Source organism: Abramis brama (genome assembly GCF_963993115.1).
Source record: "Abramis brama genome assembly, chromosome: 16".
In the NCBI taxonomy this organism is placed as follows: domain Eukaryota; kingdom Metazoa; phylum Chordata; class Actinopteri; order Cypriniformes; family Leuciscidae; genus Abramis; species Abramis brama.
This window is the reverse complement of record NC_139978.1, coordinates 14,788,983-14,805,126: the sequence shown is the minus strand read 5'-3', so window position 1 is coordinate 14,805,126 and position 16,144 is coordinate 14,788,983. Positions and strand designations below refer to the sequence as shown.

Below are 16,144 nucleotides of genomic sequence, written 5' to 3'. Positions count from 1 at the left end.
GCAGGGAGAATGGAATCTATTCAAGCTCACATCCAGTCTGTTTTTTCATTACCAATGACACGCTAGTGTGTCTGGGTGAATTGGCCTAAATTCTACTCCTTTCTCTCCAGTACCTCTTTCAGTTAGACTATTATTCCTTTGTATGTTTTTTTTTTTTTTTTTTTTTTCTGGGTGTGTGCACAGTACTGGATTACAACGCATTCTCATCCCCAAATCGTCACTTTCAGACATTCTTCAATATCCGACGCACAAAGCACCCTTAGCGTCAATATGAGACGCTTCGGTTATGGGTAGGTTTAGGTCTGTGGTAGGGTTATGCGTCTCATATGGACGCTAAAGGGTGCTTTGTGCGTCAGATATTGAAGAAATTTTGAAAGCGTAGGTATATGACGACTTGGGATGAGAACGGGCTGTGGATTATTGTGTCCTACTAGTAGCTATAGAGACCCCTTGTAGGTGGTAAATGGTAATCACGAGTTTCCATTGTGAATGTTCACTGGGGAAAAAGAGGTGACGCGCACTAGCAGCACGGACGGCAAAAAAGAAAAGGAAAAATATTTATAATTTTACTAAATATTTCTATTTTAAATAAATGCCGTTCTTTTAAACTTTCCATTCATCAAGGTATCCTGTTAAAATTACAGTTTCCATAAAAATATTAAGCAGCACAACTGTTTTCAACATCGATAATTATAGGAAATGTTTCTTGAGCAGCAAATCGGCATATTAGAATAATTTCTGTAGGATCATGTGACACTGAAGACTGCAGTAACGATGCTGAAAATCTGATGCCTGATGCCTGTTATTTGTAGCGGCCATTGCATGAAAATAATTTTATCTGTATGTCAATATTTATTTTAAGTATAATTATTTTAATTAAAAATCATTCAGAAGTTATTTTATTTACAATTAATATGATTAAAGAACAATGAGATGAACATATAGTAAAAACAAATTCTGTATCTAATATGTAGTTCATTTTAGAACATCTGTTATTAACCAATTTTATGGAGAAATAACACATTTCATGGCTAAATAAAAGCCATTTAGTTTTATTACTCATTTCATTCAGAGATGCTTCGAGTTTTTGCTTGCTTCCATTTGAGCGCAAACAATAGCTGGCATCATTAAAAAACTGCTGTCCACAAGACATTTAGCTGAATCACAAGTCGTGACCCACGTAAAATGCTGTTTGAAACAGATTTGTGGATTTTATGTAGACAATTTGTTTTAGATATAAAGTATTAGAAAGTCATTTTACTATCTGATGTGAAAACTGAATCCTCTGACTTGAAAATCCCTCATTGAAGCAATGTATCTGAAGTGCTTAAAGCAGGCCGTGTTTATATTAGCCCTGTATAGATCTGAGGAGATTATCCAGAACTCAAGTGTTGGGCACAAAACCTGCTACAGTTTTTTCTTAAGAGAGCTCTTGAGCTGACAAAAATGAAAGCTCATGATAGTTTCAATCAGGTGTTTGGTTAAATGCTCAATACAAACATGGATTGTTCTCCAGTAAGTCAAGTGTAAGCCATAGAGGGACTAAAGCACTTAGTTGCAGGACTCAATCAGCTCTGTATAAATCTCTTATTTAGTGTAATGCTGGGATTGGTGACAGAGAGCGATAGGTCCTGTGGAGAATGATCTGTACAAGTACTGTGTTTTGTGTTAATCTGCTGCCATGCCAATTCTATGGCAATGAAAAGTGTTGTGTAATACAGTAACTGCTTTCATTTATTTGTATTTTTTTTATTTTTTTTGCATTGGCCCTTATGTATATTAAGATTATGCCTGATTCAACCAATTAGTAATGTCAAAACTGCTTAAAGAAACAACTTTCTGAATAATACAGGCTTTTGTTCATTGATGTTTGTCTCTCTTTTTGTCTTTCTCTACACTGCAGGGTGAAGTTAAAAGACGGAGTGGCGTTCCTTGGCGCCCGACCCAGTAACCCCACGCTCTGGATGGTTAGTCAAGATGTCAGAACAGAAGGTCACAGGATTGTGACCCTGCATTGTCGCCGTAAGGAGTCCAGCTATGGACAGAGGTCAGTTAACTTGCCCAAGTGCAAGCTCTTGTAATTTACTTACTGTGGTGTGCTATATAGTATAGACCAGCATTCTGAATGAGTGCTTTGTATGTTGTTGTTGCCTTGTTGGTCTCAGGTTCGTCCATTAGCATGTACACTCATTAGAGGCGTTTTTAAAAAATTATTTTGTTTGTTTCACTGCAGACAGAGAATATGAGGTCATATCCTGTCTCCTTAAAATATATTATGACACTTATGCTTAAAAAATTTATGATGGTGTTTCTTCAGTTATGGTAATTTTTGGTCCTGTGGACTTTTAAAAAATCTATTAAAAAAAAGTCAAAAAGAGTCTTGAAACTCTTTAATTAGTTTCATCTCAAACTCTTCACTGACGTTATCTCGTTGGCAAACAAGTAAGCTAACTTTTGGTGAGAAAAAAATATTAGACCAAAATTGAAGGGCTGCCAGTTTTAGTTTTTTTGTTCATCTTCGTTAATAATTTTTTTTTTTTTAAGATGATTTAAAAAAAAAATTATTTAGAAAATCTGTCTCTGGGACACGGGTAAAACAAATAGTAATAAGTAAAAAATAAATAATACAAATCAACTAAAAAATGATCGTAATTTTAACGGTAAAAGACTGTAAAAATGCTACAGTGAAAAACTGTTAATTGGTTAACAGAAAGTTTCCGTACTATATACGGTAAATAACTGTGATAGATCTAATGGTACATTTAATGTAATTTTACTGTAAAATACCGTTAAAGTTACAGTTTTTGAACATGAAAAAGAACAACTCATTTTATAATTTACAGTGAAAAAAACATAAATTGACATTCCCACAATTCCCTGTGTGACACTTCACATTTGATGTATTTTTGTTGAAATAACTGTTTCTTCATAGTTTTCTTCATTTTTTCTAATCAGTTATGTACATTAGGGTTTTATGTTACATTTAATGTTGTTAAATTAATGTTTATTGCATTTTTAAAATTTCATCTGTTACCATGATGGTGTTTAATGTTTGTGTGAATGACACTGTGCAGCTTCTATATGTTAGTATTAACTTTCTTGTGGAAGAGGTGCTTGTGATGAGCTTTGATTGATCATGTGACTCTCATCACTGCTGTGATTGGTGGTTATCAGTGTATTACAATGGTACAAAACAGATATTAATGCTTCAATAGGATGGCAAATTCACATTATACCGGATAATATAAAATACGGTTTATTACTGTAAATTTTAAGTTAAGTCTGTAAAACCAATAACGTTGCTACCGTATTTTTGACGGTAAAGTTCTGGCAACCACAGCTGCCGTTTTTTTACCGTACAAATCACAGTTTAATTTTTTACAGGGACTTAAAAGTGTCCCATATTGGAGAAACACAGGTGATCTTTGCATTACATAGCAGAATAATGGCCTTTATTTTAATGGACTGCACACATCCTCCAAAACGACCTGGGGCTTGATTGAAAAGTGAAGTTAGTTCTGAGAAAAGCTCTTGCAGCATTTGTTTGCAGATGTCTTTTGGTTTAAGGTTTTGCGTGTTGGATGTTTTACATCTTTAAGTGTGATTTAACTTTTCAAAAGTGTCCAAATCATTTTTGGGGTCACTGTACATGTTTAATGTGTTTAAATAACGATTTCCCTCAACTCATCAAATAGTAATATTGGGATTAGGATAACTGGACATCAACAGAGATATTAAAGGAAGCAATTTAATGCCATGTGATGGACTTAAGAGTGTGCTTTGGAACATACAGTACTTTACTTTGAAGTAGTTAAAAGCGGAACGAAAATATATCCAGTGGATAATTAAAGTTGAAGTGCTTCATTTCCATTCTGTTAGTTTGACCAAGCGGAAATGCAAAAAAATGCTGTTTTCAAATAGGTATTGTAACATAAAAAAAAGTAATACTCTTTAGCTTTAATCATCACATTTTTCTGAGGGAGTTAGTATCAATTGCTTTTTACTTGAATAATAGCTGTTCTGCTTTTATGCCTGCTTGTGTATATTAATCTTGGCAGATAGGAACTAGTTAACAATGCATCTCCCTTTTCCCTTTCTATTAGAATATTGAATCAATGATCCAACTATTGAATCAATGATTTTTCTTCGTCCAAAAGTTGAGTCATCCATTTACAAATCTTATTTGCATGTTTAAATTAATCTGGAAAATAGGAAACCGTGTTGATGGATGCAGAAGTAAAAAACACACTGGTCGTAATTAAGTGTGGATTTGCAGTCTGTGTGTGTCATCATGCTCTTAATCGCATTTCTCCACAGATCTGGAAATAGTGTTAATGAACTGTTCTCTGTACTGACAGGTGTAATTTTCCGCATTAAAAGCAGTTTGGTGGAAGTCTGTAAACTTGAAAGATTAAGCCCAGCATTATCATGAAGCTCAGCTCAGCTTGGCATTGCAGAAATAAACTGCCCTAGTAAACAGACCTTTTGCAACGCAGTACACAACTTGTCTGTCTCATAAATTAAAGTTTTTCTTTTTCTTTTTTTGGCTAATTTCACCAAAACTGAATAGTTTTAAACGTACAAAATGTTTATTTTTTCACACTGAAGTAAATGTTTTTTCATCTTTTCCGCCTCGCTTTTAAATCGCTTATGAATGCCCGTGTGGTCGTGCGCATTTTTCTTATGCTTTCGAATTAGCGGCAATTGTTTGAATGGTGGTTTCATTATTATGCTTAATGAAAAACACAACAACAAAATAGTACAAGGACAAACTCGCTTATATTAAACAGAGAACTTTTATTAACAAAACGAATAAGACAGCTTTAATAACAAAACGAATAAGCACGACAGGTTCATTCTTGTGGTGCGCTATGTGTAAATTAGAAGTGTTACCTCCGGATGCTGCCACATTCATCTGGCAAAGTTTACAGATTGCCTCATTAATGTTTGCAGGTTCTCTATTACAGGGTGGCCGTGGGTTCTTAAAGTCTTAAATGAAGTTTTCCTAATAAAAGGCCTTAAAAAGTCTTAAATTCAGATTCGATGGATCTTAATTTATATTTTATAATTAATTAAATATTTTTGGTCACATTACTGCTAAAATGTCTCCAGTCTGACGGACCCAATGTCCATCAATTAACCAATGAAGCATTGAAATGTGAGAATGATTCTGATTTTATTACATAAACAGTGATTGATTATTGATTTCTGATAACGCCGTTGAGGCTTGCAGAAACTCACAGAAGAAATGTACTAAGGTAAAAATTCTAAATGTTTTTTTTTTATTCATAACATATATTATAGTTAAGTAACAACATGACAAGGGAGCTATTTTGTTGAGTATTCTAACTATTGCAAATGTTGCATTGATTTTAGTTCATTAAACAAGTATAATTAATATTAAATTACTTAGACACAATATTGACTGTTTTTGTACTGTTTTACCAACGACAATAGTTGTGTATCTCATTAGCGGTGTCTCTGCGGTGTTATCAGGCAGTGTCTGATAATAACACGCATACTCACCTGGACATAGCCAAGGGAGTTTTAAAATGGTATTTCTTTTTTGTGGTTTCTTGGCCTTAAATCTACAGCCCATAATGAAAATGCCATATGCCCAGCTAAAAGGGAATATATGTTTATATTTGTAGACACCCTGTATTAGCATTGAGTTTTAATCCAAAATATTGCCAAGTAGACTAGGCGCTTTTACATTTGGCTTTGAAACCAAATCTTCTGCCATCGTCTTGTCAGTCAGCTCACCTCACTCTCGTCATGACAAATTAAATCTGACTCCTGCTGCTGATCAGTCCTGCTACTCTCGTTCGGCTCACGATGAATTGAGCACACACATTCAGTTTTTAATTGTAGCGTCTGTTCTCTAACTGAAATAAAGGATTTTTATTTCTATAAAAAAATCGAAATGACGGTGGTGGGGCGGTGCCGCTGTGATGCAATCGATGTGCGGCTGAACACTGTGTAACACCGCTAACACAGACTATCGCAGCATGCCTAGTACTCAGACTACTAAGCATTAGTGTAAACGGCATACTAAAACTAATTAATGACCCATTACCGGTGCACTTTATTGGTTTGAGAAGCCGTAATTATGCCTGTCTTTAAGATTACATTTGTGGGAATCCAGGGTCCCTTAAGATTTTCCCTTCATTTAAAAACAAATTTGTTTTTAATTACTAGTAGCACAATCGTAATAAAACACTTTATTATAATAAAAAACAAAACTGAAAAGTTTTGCACATGTGCAATAACGTAGAAATGGCGTAATGACATATGACACACGAATCAAGCTGTTGTTGTTGAATATAGTGTCATAAATGAGTCCGGGAATGGGGCGTTTTTTACTTCTTGATAAATATAGTGGCACAAAGCTTCATATGCTCGTCATCTCCAAATTTGGAAAAATGGATAAACTCTGCTTTTTAAAACTAACAAAAGAAACAATGATAAGATGATGGTTAGTATGCGCCAACAGCGGGAAACTCTGTGCGCAACTCTGCATGTCAAAGATCAATTCCGATTTGAAACTTGTGACGTTTGGAACTCAAACGTGCACATCAACCCGATCACTTCATTTAGGATTCATGTGGTATTGTGCATCATGCCTATAATTATGGTAATCTTTCACCCAAAAATAAAAATGTCATCATGTTATTCCAAACATTTGACTTTCTTTCATCCATGTAAAAAGAATATGTTGGCTGCTCTTTTACATATAAACTTGAAATAGTATACAAGTCATGTGGACTATTTTTAATTTTAGGGTGCTGCTTCTATCATTCACTTTTATTATATGGAAAATAGCGGCCAAGACATTCTCTGCAGATTCTCCTTTTGTGTTCCACAGAAGAAAAAAAAAGAAAGAAAGTCAGACGGGTTTGGAACAACATGATTGTGAGTAAATAATTACAAAATGATTTCCTAATGTAAGATTATCAAATTTGCAAAGTGTTGCTTGTACAAACTGTCCATGTATTATCTGTAAAACAAAAAACGATTTTTCTTCATGTAGTTCACGTTTCTGCATATAAACTCACAGTATTTCAAGTAGCTGTTAAACATTGTGCTTAATCAATTCTTTGATGCCAAAGTCTAATCAATCCAGAAAAACTTTAAAGTAAAAATCACACAGACAAACAGAAATTTGCTTTCTCTTAATCTGATATTGAGGAACTGAATGGAATATTAACCGAGTTACGCAGCTGCCTTTGTATAGGGAGTCCCTAGTCATGTCACATGACAAATTTCTGTTTAATCCAGTCTGGCATTGATCTAAGACCAAGAGTTTAGGGCTAAATAAAGCATGTTAGCTTTAATCTGGGTCTTTGGGGATGTCCAGAGCTCTAATCTCTCCATCTGGCACAGGCACTTCTTAAAGACAAAGGAAGCACAACTGAGCTTACTGTGTATGATCCATTTCCCTCTTTCATCTGGCTCCTTTTTCACTTTCCCTCATTGCTTCAGCTCTCCATCTACATCTTGTTTTTTTTTCTACTGTTTTATTCTCTGTTAAATTCCAGCACATTTTATAGATATCAGGGGCAACTTTACTAAACAGTTGCTTCACCTTTGTTTCATTCATTAACCACCCACAATGCAGTTTAAACAGACACGTTCTGCATCGCTATAATACTGTACTGTGAGTATTCAAATTAAGTCATTATCTTTTAAAAGAGATTTTCTAAAGAGCATGGCAGCAGTAATCAATCAAACAAAGATCAAATGATGGAGAATCGTTATATGGGAATATTAATCTAGATGCACCGTGTAGTCAAGCACACTTTAGGCATTTTAGCCATTTAATGCTGTGTGTATCATGTTTGATGCATGGGTTAAAACATTATTAACATGATCAATTCTTTGTACACAATTTTACATCTTATACTTCACGTTTTTTTCAGTCTTCATTGTAATGCACACATTGAAAATGATCATGGTAAATGATTGATAGGTAAATGAAATTAATAATTGAAATGAATAATGAATGATATTTGTGTTTTTATATACACAGCCTGCTCTGACATTAAAACCTCATATTTTCACAATAACAATGTTTTTGCTACTGTAATTTTATTGATATAAAATAAATATTTATAATATTATTCATGTGATTATACTGCATACACTACCATTCAGAAGTTTGGGGGCTGCTTCAATTTAAGTGTTTTTGAAAGAAGTCTCTTATACTCAGAAAGGCTGCATTTATTTGGTCAGAAATACAGCAAAACAGTAATATTGTAAAATATTTTAAAATGTAATTTATGTGATGACAAAGCTGAATTTTCAGCAGCCCTTCTTCCAGTCTTCAGTGTCACATAATTCTGTTCATAAATTCATTGAATAGATTTGAAGCAATGGAAATCTATTGCAACATTATAAATATCATTGCTGTCACTTTTGATCTTGCTGGATCCATTGTTTAATAACAGAAAACATAAATAAGTAAATAGAAATGCTTCAAACTGAAAAGCAGTGAAAAAAATACATTTGAGATTTTTAGATGTTATAATCAGCAAAGAAATTACCATAAAAGCCTAATATATCAAAATGATCAATTAAACTAGACTCAGACCGACTCACAAAATTGGTGTGCAAATTGCATTTCACACAGTTTTGTGATCACGTTTGTGCAATTTTCTTTAGTGAACAAGGCGCTAAAACAGCGCAGCACGTCCAAGTAAATTACACTATCGGCAGAGACAATTTTTAGTAAATTCCCCCTGTCATTCTCTCGTTCCATTTTTCTCACTTCTCTCTCATCTCTTCTCTTTCTCATTACTCCAGTGTTGGATCGGTTTCATCACCATGCCACACCTGTCATTCAGTTTCTGCTTTCTTCAATATTCTCTTGCATTTTTTTCATTTTCTTCATCACTGATGGGGGGACAAGGTCCTGGTGTGGATGGACGACGGGGCAGGTTGATCCGCTCCAGTTCCCACCTCTTTTCCTTTATTACATTCTCATGTTCTCTTCTCGTGGGGGGAAATTTGATTAGGCCTGCTATTACCTTCAGTGGGCACCTTTCACCCTGCCATTTATGAAAGGTGTAACTGGAGAATAAGAAATACTGACAGAAAGAGAGAGAAATACTGGGAAGAAATGAGATTGCATCCTGCATGCAGAGACAAAAAAGAATGGATGACACAAGGAAAAGGAAGAGAGAAGCAGGATGTGGTTGTGTGTTTGTGTATAGTCAGCAGCTTTTGCTGCTGCTGTACAGGGTGTAGTGTGCCATGTACGTTTGTTGAATCTGTCTCTTGCATGGCAGCTTTTTGTTTGTGTGAGGTCAGAGGAATACTGAGTTTTGAACAAGAGTTCACCATCTCTTTTACTACTGAAGTTTGCCAGGGGCATCCCGCAGACATGCGAAAACTTGCGCATACATAGCATAGACAGAGTTTCGCTTTGGTAAAGCTAAATAAAAGCAGCATGTGTACCACAGAAAGCTGGATTTAAACCGAACTTTGAAGCTCGATGGCGAAGCTCGAGATGGTTTAAATGTTCTTAAATGAGAAACAAGACGGGTTCCTTTCCTTCAACCTCATGATCTCCAAAACCTTGACCTCTTTAATCATAATATTAAATAGTGGTGCGCCAAAATATCGATATGGCGATATCTTGCGATATTTACTCCCGCGATCGATTCTCGATGCGCTCTTGCCAAGTATCGATCTTAAAAGCCGTTAGGGCGGGCGTACACGGTGCGAGTTCGGACACTCGGGAGGTTGTGATATTGCACACGTTGCGAGTCAGTTTAACTGATAGTCGCGTCAAAGCAGCTGCTACACGGCACGACTGTCCTGCATGAATTTTATCCCGAGCCGGCAGCAATCACGTGGGCTTTTGCGCTAAACACGTGTCTGTACAGAGACCGTCATGTTGCATGCATGCAGGCAAAGCTTCAGATAGAAAAATGACATAAATGTGTGTGCAAATGATTTGTTGAAAAGCAGAGAACAGTTAGCCTGGTAATACCAGACTCTGCTACTTCGCTTTGCTTCGTAGAGAGAGTCTGGAGTTCCGTAAAAGAAAAACGTTTTCTTTACCGCCTGGGGGCGCTAGTCTGAAGCTTAAACTCATTGGTTACCCGTAAGCCAATCACATAACGTTTGGTTATGGCGTGTGTTATGCGCATGCTCAGCCGCATCTAACTTCCACTGTAAACACATGTATGATGCGAAAACAAAACCATCGAGCGAAATACCGGAGTGAACATGGCTGTGAACAACTTTTGCAGATTATGTGAAGTAAATCTACGCATCCACGGTACAATCAGCGTCTACGTCACGGCTCTCAGCCCGCCCTCTGTTCGTTGATTGGCCGGCTGTTTTCAGGCCGGAGGAAAACGGAAAGCTCTGACGTTGTCTCAGACTGAGTACAGAAGCGAAATGAAATTGAGCGGAAGTACGAAGACTGACGTAGTCAGGCTAGAGAACAGTAGCCATTACTTTCAACATAAAAACTTGAGAGAGAGAGAGAGAGAGAGAGAAAAGTGTGTGTGTGTGTGTGTGTGTGTGTGTGTGTGTGTGTGTGTGTGTGACAGTTACACTGTATGCGCACGCTGTATGGTTGCTGCCACTGAGGTATAGCCCCATCGACGTGGTTGTGTATGATTTGGCAATATGGGACAGCTGGTGAAAATCGGGCCGACTCCCCGAATTTTTTAAACATGTTTAAAAATTATCGGGAGGTCGGGAGGTGCTCGTAACGTGCTCGGCTCGGCTTGTAATTCCTCTCACACGCTGCGAGCCACAACCATGCGAGCATCACCGATTCCACTCGATTTCTCCCGAGTGAAAAAAATCATCTGCGAGCAAAACAAAAATAGTGTCTGTGACTGTTTTGTTGCAACTGATAAGACACAAGTTGTTTTTGTTATTGTGTTTCATCCAAAAAAATAAATGGAGATTCATTTTCCTAATTAAAAAAAAAAATCTTTTTATTTCTTAAAACATGATATATTGTGAGTTATTACTGATAATATATCGATTATCGCAGTATCGTGATATTATCGGTATCGTGAACAATGTATCACGTATCGTATCGTGAAGTACCCAGTGATTCCCAGCCCTAATATTAAATGCCTGTATACAGACTGTGCGATTCCGGCAATCCTATAAAGATCATTACAAATCACACTGTACGACATAGATCTTGGAAGAAATGATGTTTTATTAACAAAGTTCGGGAGGAGCACGTTCGAATAATTAAACCTAATTAAACACATGTGGAGCACATTCAGACAATCAAACCTAATTAGACACGAGTGGACACACTCTGTTAATCAACCCAATCAACGAGGTAAGAGGTGTATATATATACTGCAAACTTACCTCCGTTCATTGACAGTTTAACAGCATCCCTCCACCACCCCATCTCCTCACTTCAGCATGCGCAAGATGAATCGCACTTTGGCAATTGTGGTTTTTATGTGGGCTGGAAAATGAGGAGAAAGTGAAAGAGGAGAATATGAATGCGGTCATGGCTAGGGGAAAGAGGCCAACCTGGCATGCTAATTTTGTAAATGGAGCTTCATGTAAGTAGTTTTACGTTTTAGCGCCATGTCGCGTTGATCAATATGCCATTTCATGTTGCATTTTTTTTTTACTAGTCAATAAACGTAGGTCATAGCAGCAAACACACTGTGAGATGATCATGCTAAATTTCTGACACTGTCAGAAAATTATCACAGGCTATCTTTGGTCGCAAGATCGTGACAACGGCTGTCTTTAAACCTTTCTCACTGTACGACGTAGGACCACCATTTAGGAACCATGACCACAGAAGTTGCCATGATTGGTCATCTTTCGTCTGGGACATCCCAAAATCGTACAGTGTGTACCAGGCATAATTCCCATTTGAGAATCTGTTTCAATCGATTTTAAAGGTGTGTCACGCCATGTCGTAATTACCGTAATAGAAATGCTTAATTTCTACAAGTAGGCTACAAGTAGAACGTTGCATGTTGTCATCTCAAAAATATGGTAATTACAACAACATGAACACAACATTTGTCACAATATGGAAGAAAAGCTGGTTAGAATTTCTGGTTCATGCAGCCTTTAAAATAGGGCTGGGCGATATGGCAAAACATATTTTTATCGATTCTTTTTAATATGATATATAATTTAATAATGCTGCCAGCTTTAAGAGTATCCTGACACTGACTGACGCCTGGAGAAACCAGATGGTGCATTAATTACATTTTAGAATAGTTAACAAAAATAGAATAACATAAACTTTTAACTGTGCAAACATACTTTTCCTCCCATCTCATTTTTTCATACACCATGACCTCTAATGGGATCCATAGAACTTTTACACTTACTTTGCTAGTTTTAGTTTGTTTAGTTTGTTTATTTTTCAAATTAGGGTCCAGTTAACTCTTTTAACTTTTAAAGTAGGACTGAAATTAACGCTACAACAGACAGTCATTCTGCAGGGAGATGGCGAGGGAAACGAAAGCAAAACCCTCCAAAGCTGAGGAAATCTTAAAAAAAAAGAAAAAAACGTAACACTGAAATACATAGAAGTGGTTTGGGTTTCTCCAGCTCTAGAGCTTCTGTATAGATAAATGAACTAAATTAATAACTAATGATTTTTACAATGGAAATGAATCAACACTGATCTTACTTAAGCTGGACAACGACACATTTTCTTCTAGAGCTGCAACAAACTTTGTTGCATTATTTTCCTGTTATCACTGTAAAGTTGTAGCCTGGCTAACGTCAGACCTAGTCTCATTGAGACGTGGTCTGGGAACCACAGGTTCATTTTCTCGTATTTGAGGCGTGGTTTACGAATGCCCAGATCCGTTTATCGGGCGCTACGAATGTCTATCAAATGTGCCTGTACGTAGCTCATAGCCAATCATTTCAATTATACTAGATGACGTATGTAGAGCGACAGAAATTCTACGAGGAAGAAGACGATGGGAACTTGCGTTCTAAACTACTTAGAACACTATCTAAGGCTGCATCAAAAGGTAACTTTGCGTCTGCTGCCATGTTGGATCCATAGATATAAACAAACTGCTTCGGTGTGTCACATAGACGTCGTCATCGTCTTGCTGCCCCCTCCCCGTTCTGTGATTGGTCCCCTCTCTGAGGCGAAAATCTGGTCCATGGAATCCAGGCTGCCTAGCAGCGTGAATAAAATCGCGCTGCGCGCAAAGCAGCATGAGGAAACCAAGGCTAGTAAAGTTGCTTTGAAACAATCTGTATTGTAAAACGCGCTATATAAATAAAGGTGACTTGACGACTTTAAAGCGATGAAGCGCAGATTATAGGCCGGTTCACACAGAACGTTTTTGCGGTTGAAAACGTGAGACAAAGGTCAAGCTCTTGAGACATGTTTTTTTTTTTTTTTTTTAAAGTTGAACTACTTTTAACTTGAGCACTGTGTTTAGAACAATGTGTCATGCACTAAACGCTACAAAATATGTGAGCGCAATGGTCGAACACATCAGTCTACCGCATGTTTACATAGAACAACAATGAAAAATTTGCACACTGGAATGCAAAAACGCATTTTGTGTGTACCAGTCCAGATGTTCTTTGGTCAGTTCCAGCCAAGGTGAGAAGCACAACTAATCTTTTCAATCACATTAAAAGGTACCATCCTAGCGACAACACTTGAGAGTGCGAAAATACAGTTCAGTGTTAATGTGTAGCATAATGGCTGGTTTACAGTGTTTACATTTTGCACTTTTTACTCAAATTTCTACCTATAAATCATTTCATAGATGTAAAACCAGTGCATAGTTAAATAATTTTTATCTCATAGTAAACTATATTTTATCTCATAGTAAACTTTTATATGTATAGGTTGTACCGTTTCAAATATTTTAGATGCTTGCTGCAATTATTTTAATAACAGTGCAACCTAACATAATGTTTTAAGGCAGAAAACACAAAGTTTCTCTGAGTAACACAAATGTTTTGCGAGATAATGCAAAAGCACTGACATCATTTTTCCTCCCATCTTATTTTTTTCCCCATTACCATGTCCCTTTAGGGGTTCCATAAAATTCAGATTTCTGTTCAGTTATAATTATTTATACAATTGAATAACTATCATTAATTCTTTTTATTGGTGCGCTGAACAGTCACTTTTATAATATACTTGCAAGTGGTTTAAGGTTAACACTAGTAATCAGTCCATGTAATCATCAGTAATCAGTTCATTCCAGTGTACCTGCCACAATCAATGTCAAGTTCATCACTGATTTGAGGTTAATCAAGTGAGATGACTGACTTAGGGCTTGTTCACACTTGCCGTCTTTTTTGAAGCTGCCAGCGTCTGTTTTACATTATAATCCTATGGAGTAAATCGTGTTTTTTTAAACGCTTTTTTAAACGCCACCACCGACGACTTTTTCTCCAGCTCAGAGCGTCTTTTCAAGTTGAATAAAGTTCAACTTTTCTGGAAAAAAACCCCACCCTACGTCAAGCGCCTTTTTGACCTTTAAGTGAATAGCGAGACCTGTCGTTTCCACAACAAGAAAAATATGGCTATGAGTAATATAAAAATATATATGTTGTACATATATGTTGTTATAGCAACAAAAGACGCCCTCAGTTGCTATTTGGAATCAAACACACATTTTTATTTATTTTTATACTAAAAAAGCGCCCTTGTCATTTTGACAAGCCAAGTGTGAACACTCCCTTAATGTTCCAAAGAATGTTCCATTGTGTTCTGATTGGTTAAAAAGCATGCGCTGGTCACCTGACTTTGGTTTCTCAGGACACCTATTTTAGTGATTTATCCAAAGAATAACATTTTCTGCATCTCCTTTGATTTTTGGGAAAAACTCATGTGGAAATGACACGAGGGTGAGTAAATGATGACAGAATTTTCAGTTTTGGGTGAACTATACTTTTATGATTCTTTAATTTCTCTCTAATCGACAAAGGACTCAAGACGCAGTCGCTCCATGTAGATGATTCCACATGGGAGTGTCTCTGCGAAGACATGACCACCCTGACAACATTCTGGGACACTACGACCTCTCCAGCTAATTTAATGCAATTATATGATAGCGGGTTCTTAATGATACATCTTTACATGTAAGAAAACTACAAAACGTCACCCATGCATAAAATGTCAGGTCAACTATTTTACTCTGTGTCCCAGAAAAGGGAGAGACGACGTCTTGTGCCGTTAAGGCTCCCAGCTCCAATCGTTAAACGAAACTATTTTCATCAACTCGCTCCGGTTCCTCATCTGTCTCCATTAACTCTGTGTGGTTATTAGTGCCATAATGTTCAGATAATTCACCACGGACAGTCAAAAGACACAGACCTGTGATGGCGTGCTGGCCTATTTCAGAGCCGCCGAACAGCGCCACAGGGGATGATTACAGCAATCACGTCGCATTACAGTCGAATGAAAAGAGCACACAGGCTGGCCATTTAAACCATATGCATCCTCAGGACAAAGAGTCGAGTTGTTGTCGTCGTCGCTTGAAACGAGGTAGTCGTGTTGTTCGTGATCAAGACTATGAGATCAGTTCACAGTCATAATTAGAAACTGCTGTATTTTCAGTCTTTTTCATTTATGGATGATTATTCGATTAGCAGCACTTTTGACTACTTGACATCTTCAAAAATGAATCTTCTCAAGCTGTGCTTCATCCATTTTAAAACTAAAAACATGATAAAAATGTATCATGTACTGAAATAATGATGCGATCAAGGTCTTCGTCAAGTGGATTTTGGTAATATGTATGCTGGTGGGGATTTGTGATACTGTGCATGATAGAAATGGCATTTTTCTTTTTTGGACAGACTATTGGTTAAGGCGAGACACGGCAGGCAAAAACATCGATTTTTCATGCAGTGGTAAGTTTTGAGATTTTGGGCTAGTTTACTCCTTCAATATGTGTTCTTTCAAGCTGCTATAAAGAAAACGTTGAAAATATACATTAAGATGTTTATTTTATTACATTTTGTTTACTTGCGGCAGTAAGTTTCTCCCGAATTTACCAAGAAGTTATCATTCCAACGCGACACGCCGAGATCCGTCTGTTTTCGAAGTCTGTCATGACCGGTATCGTTGTAAAGCTCTGAGTCTCCTGCACAACGCTATGTAACCCAAATATGGGCATTTCCTTTCTATCAG

General features: G+C 36.8%; 1 protein-coding gene across 1 annotated transcript in view; it reads left to right on the top strand.

Annotated features, from left to right (window-relative positions):
- The window catches only part of LOC311066220 (transmembrane protein 132C), a 320,252-nt gene that overhangs the window by 187,961 nt on the left and 116,147 nt on the right, over positions 1–16,144 (top strand). Inside the window, exon 3 of the mRNA XM_084087267.1 lies at positions 1,904–2,047. Within this exon, the coding sequence (XP_083943393.1) occupies positions 1,904–2,047 (144 nt within the window). The remainder of the gene's footprint in view (positions 1–1,903; positions 2,048–16,144) is intronic.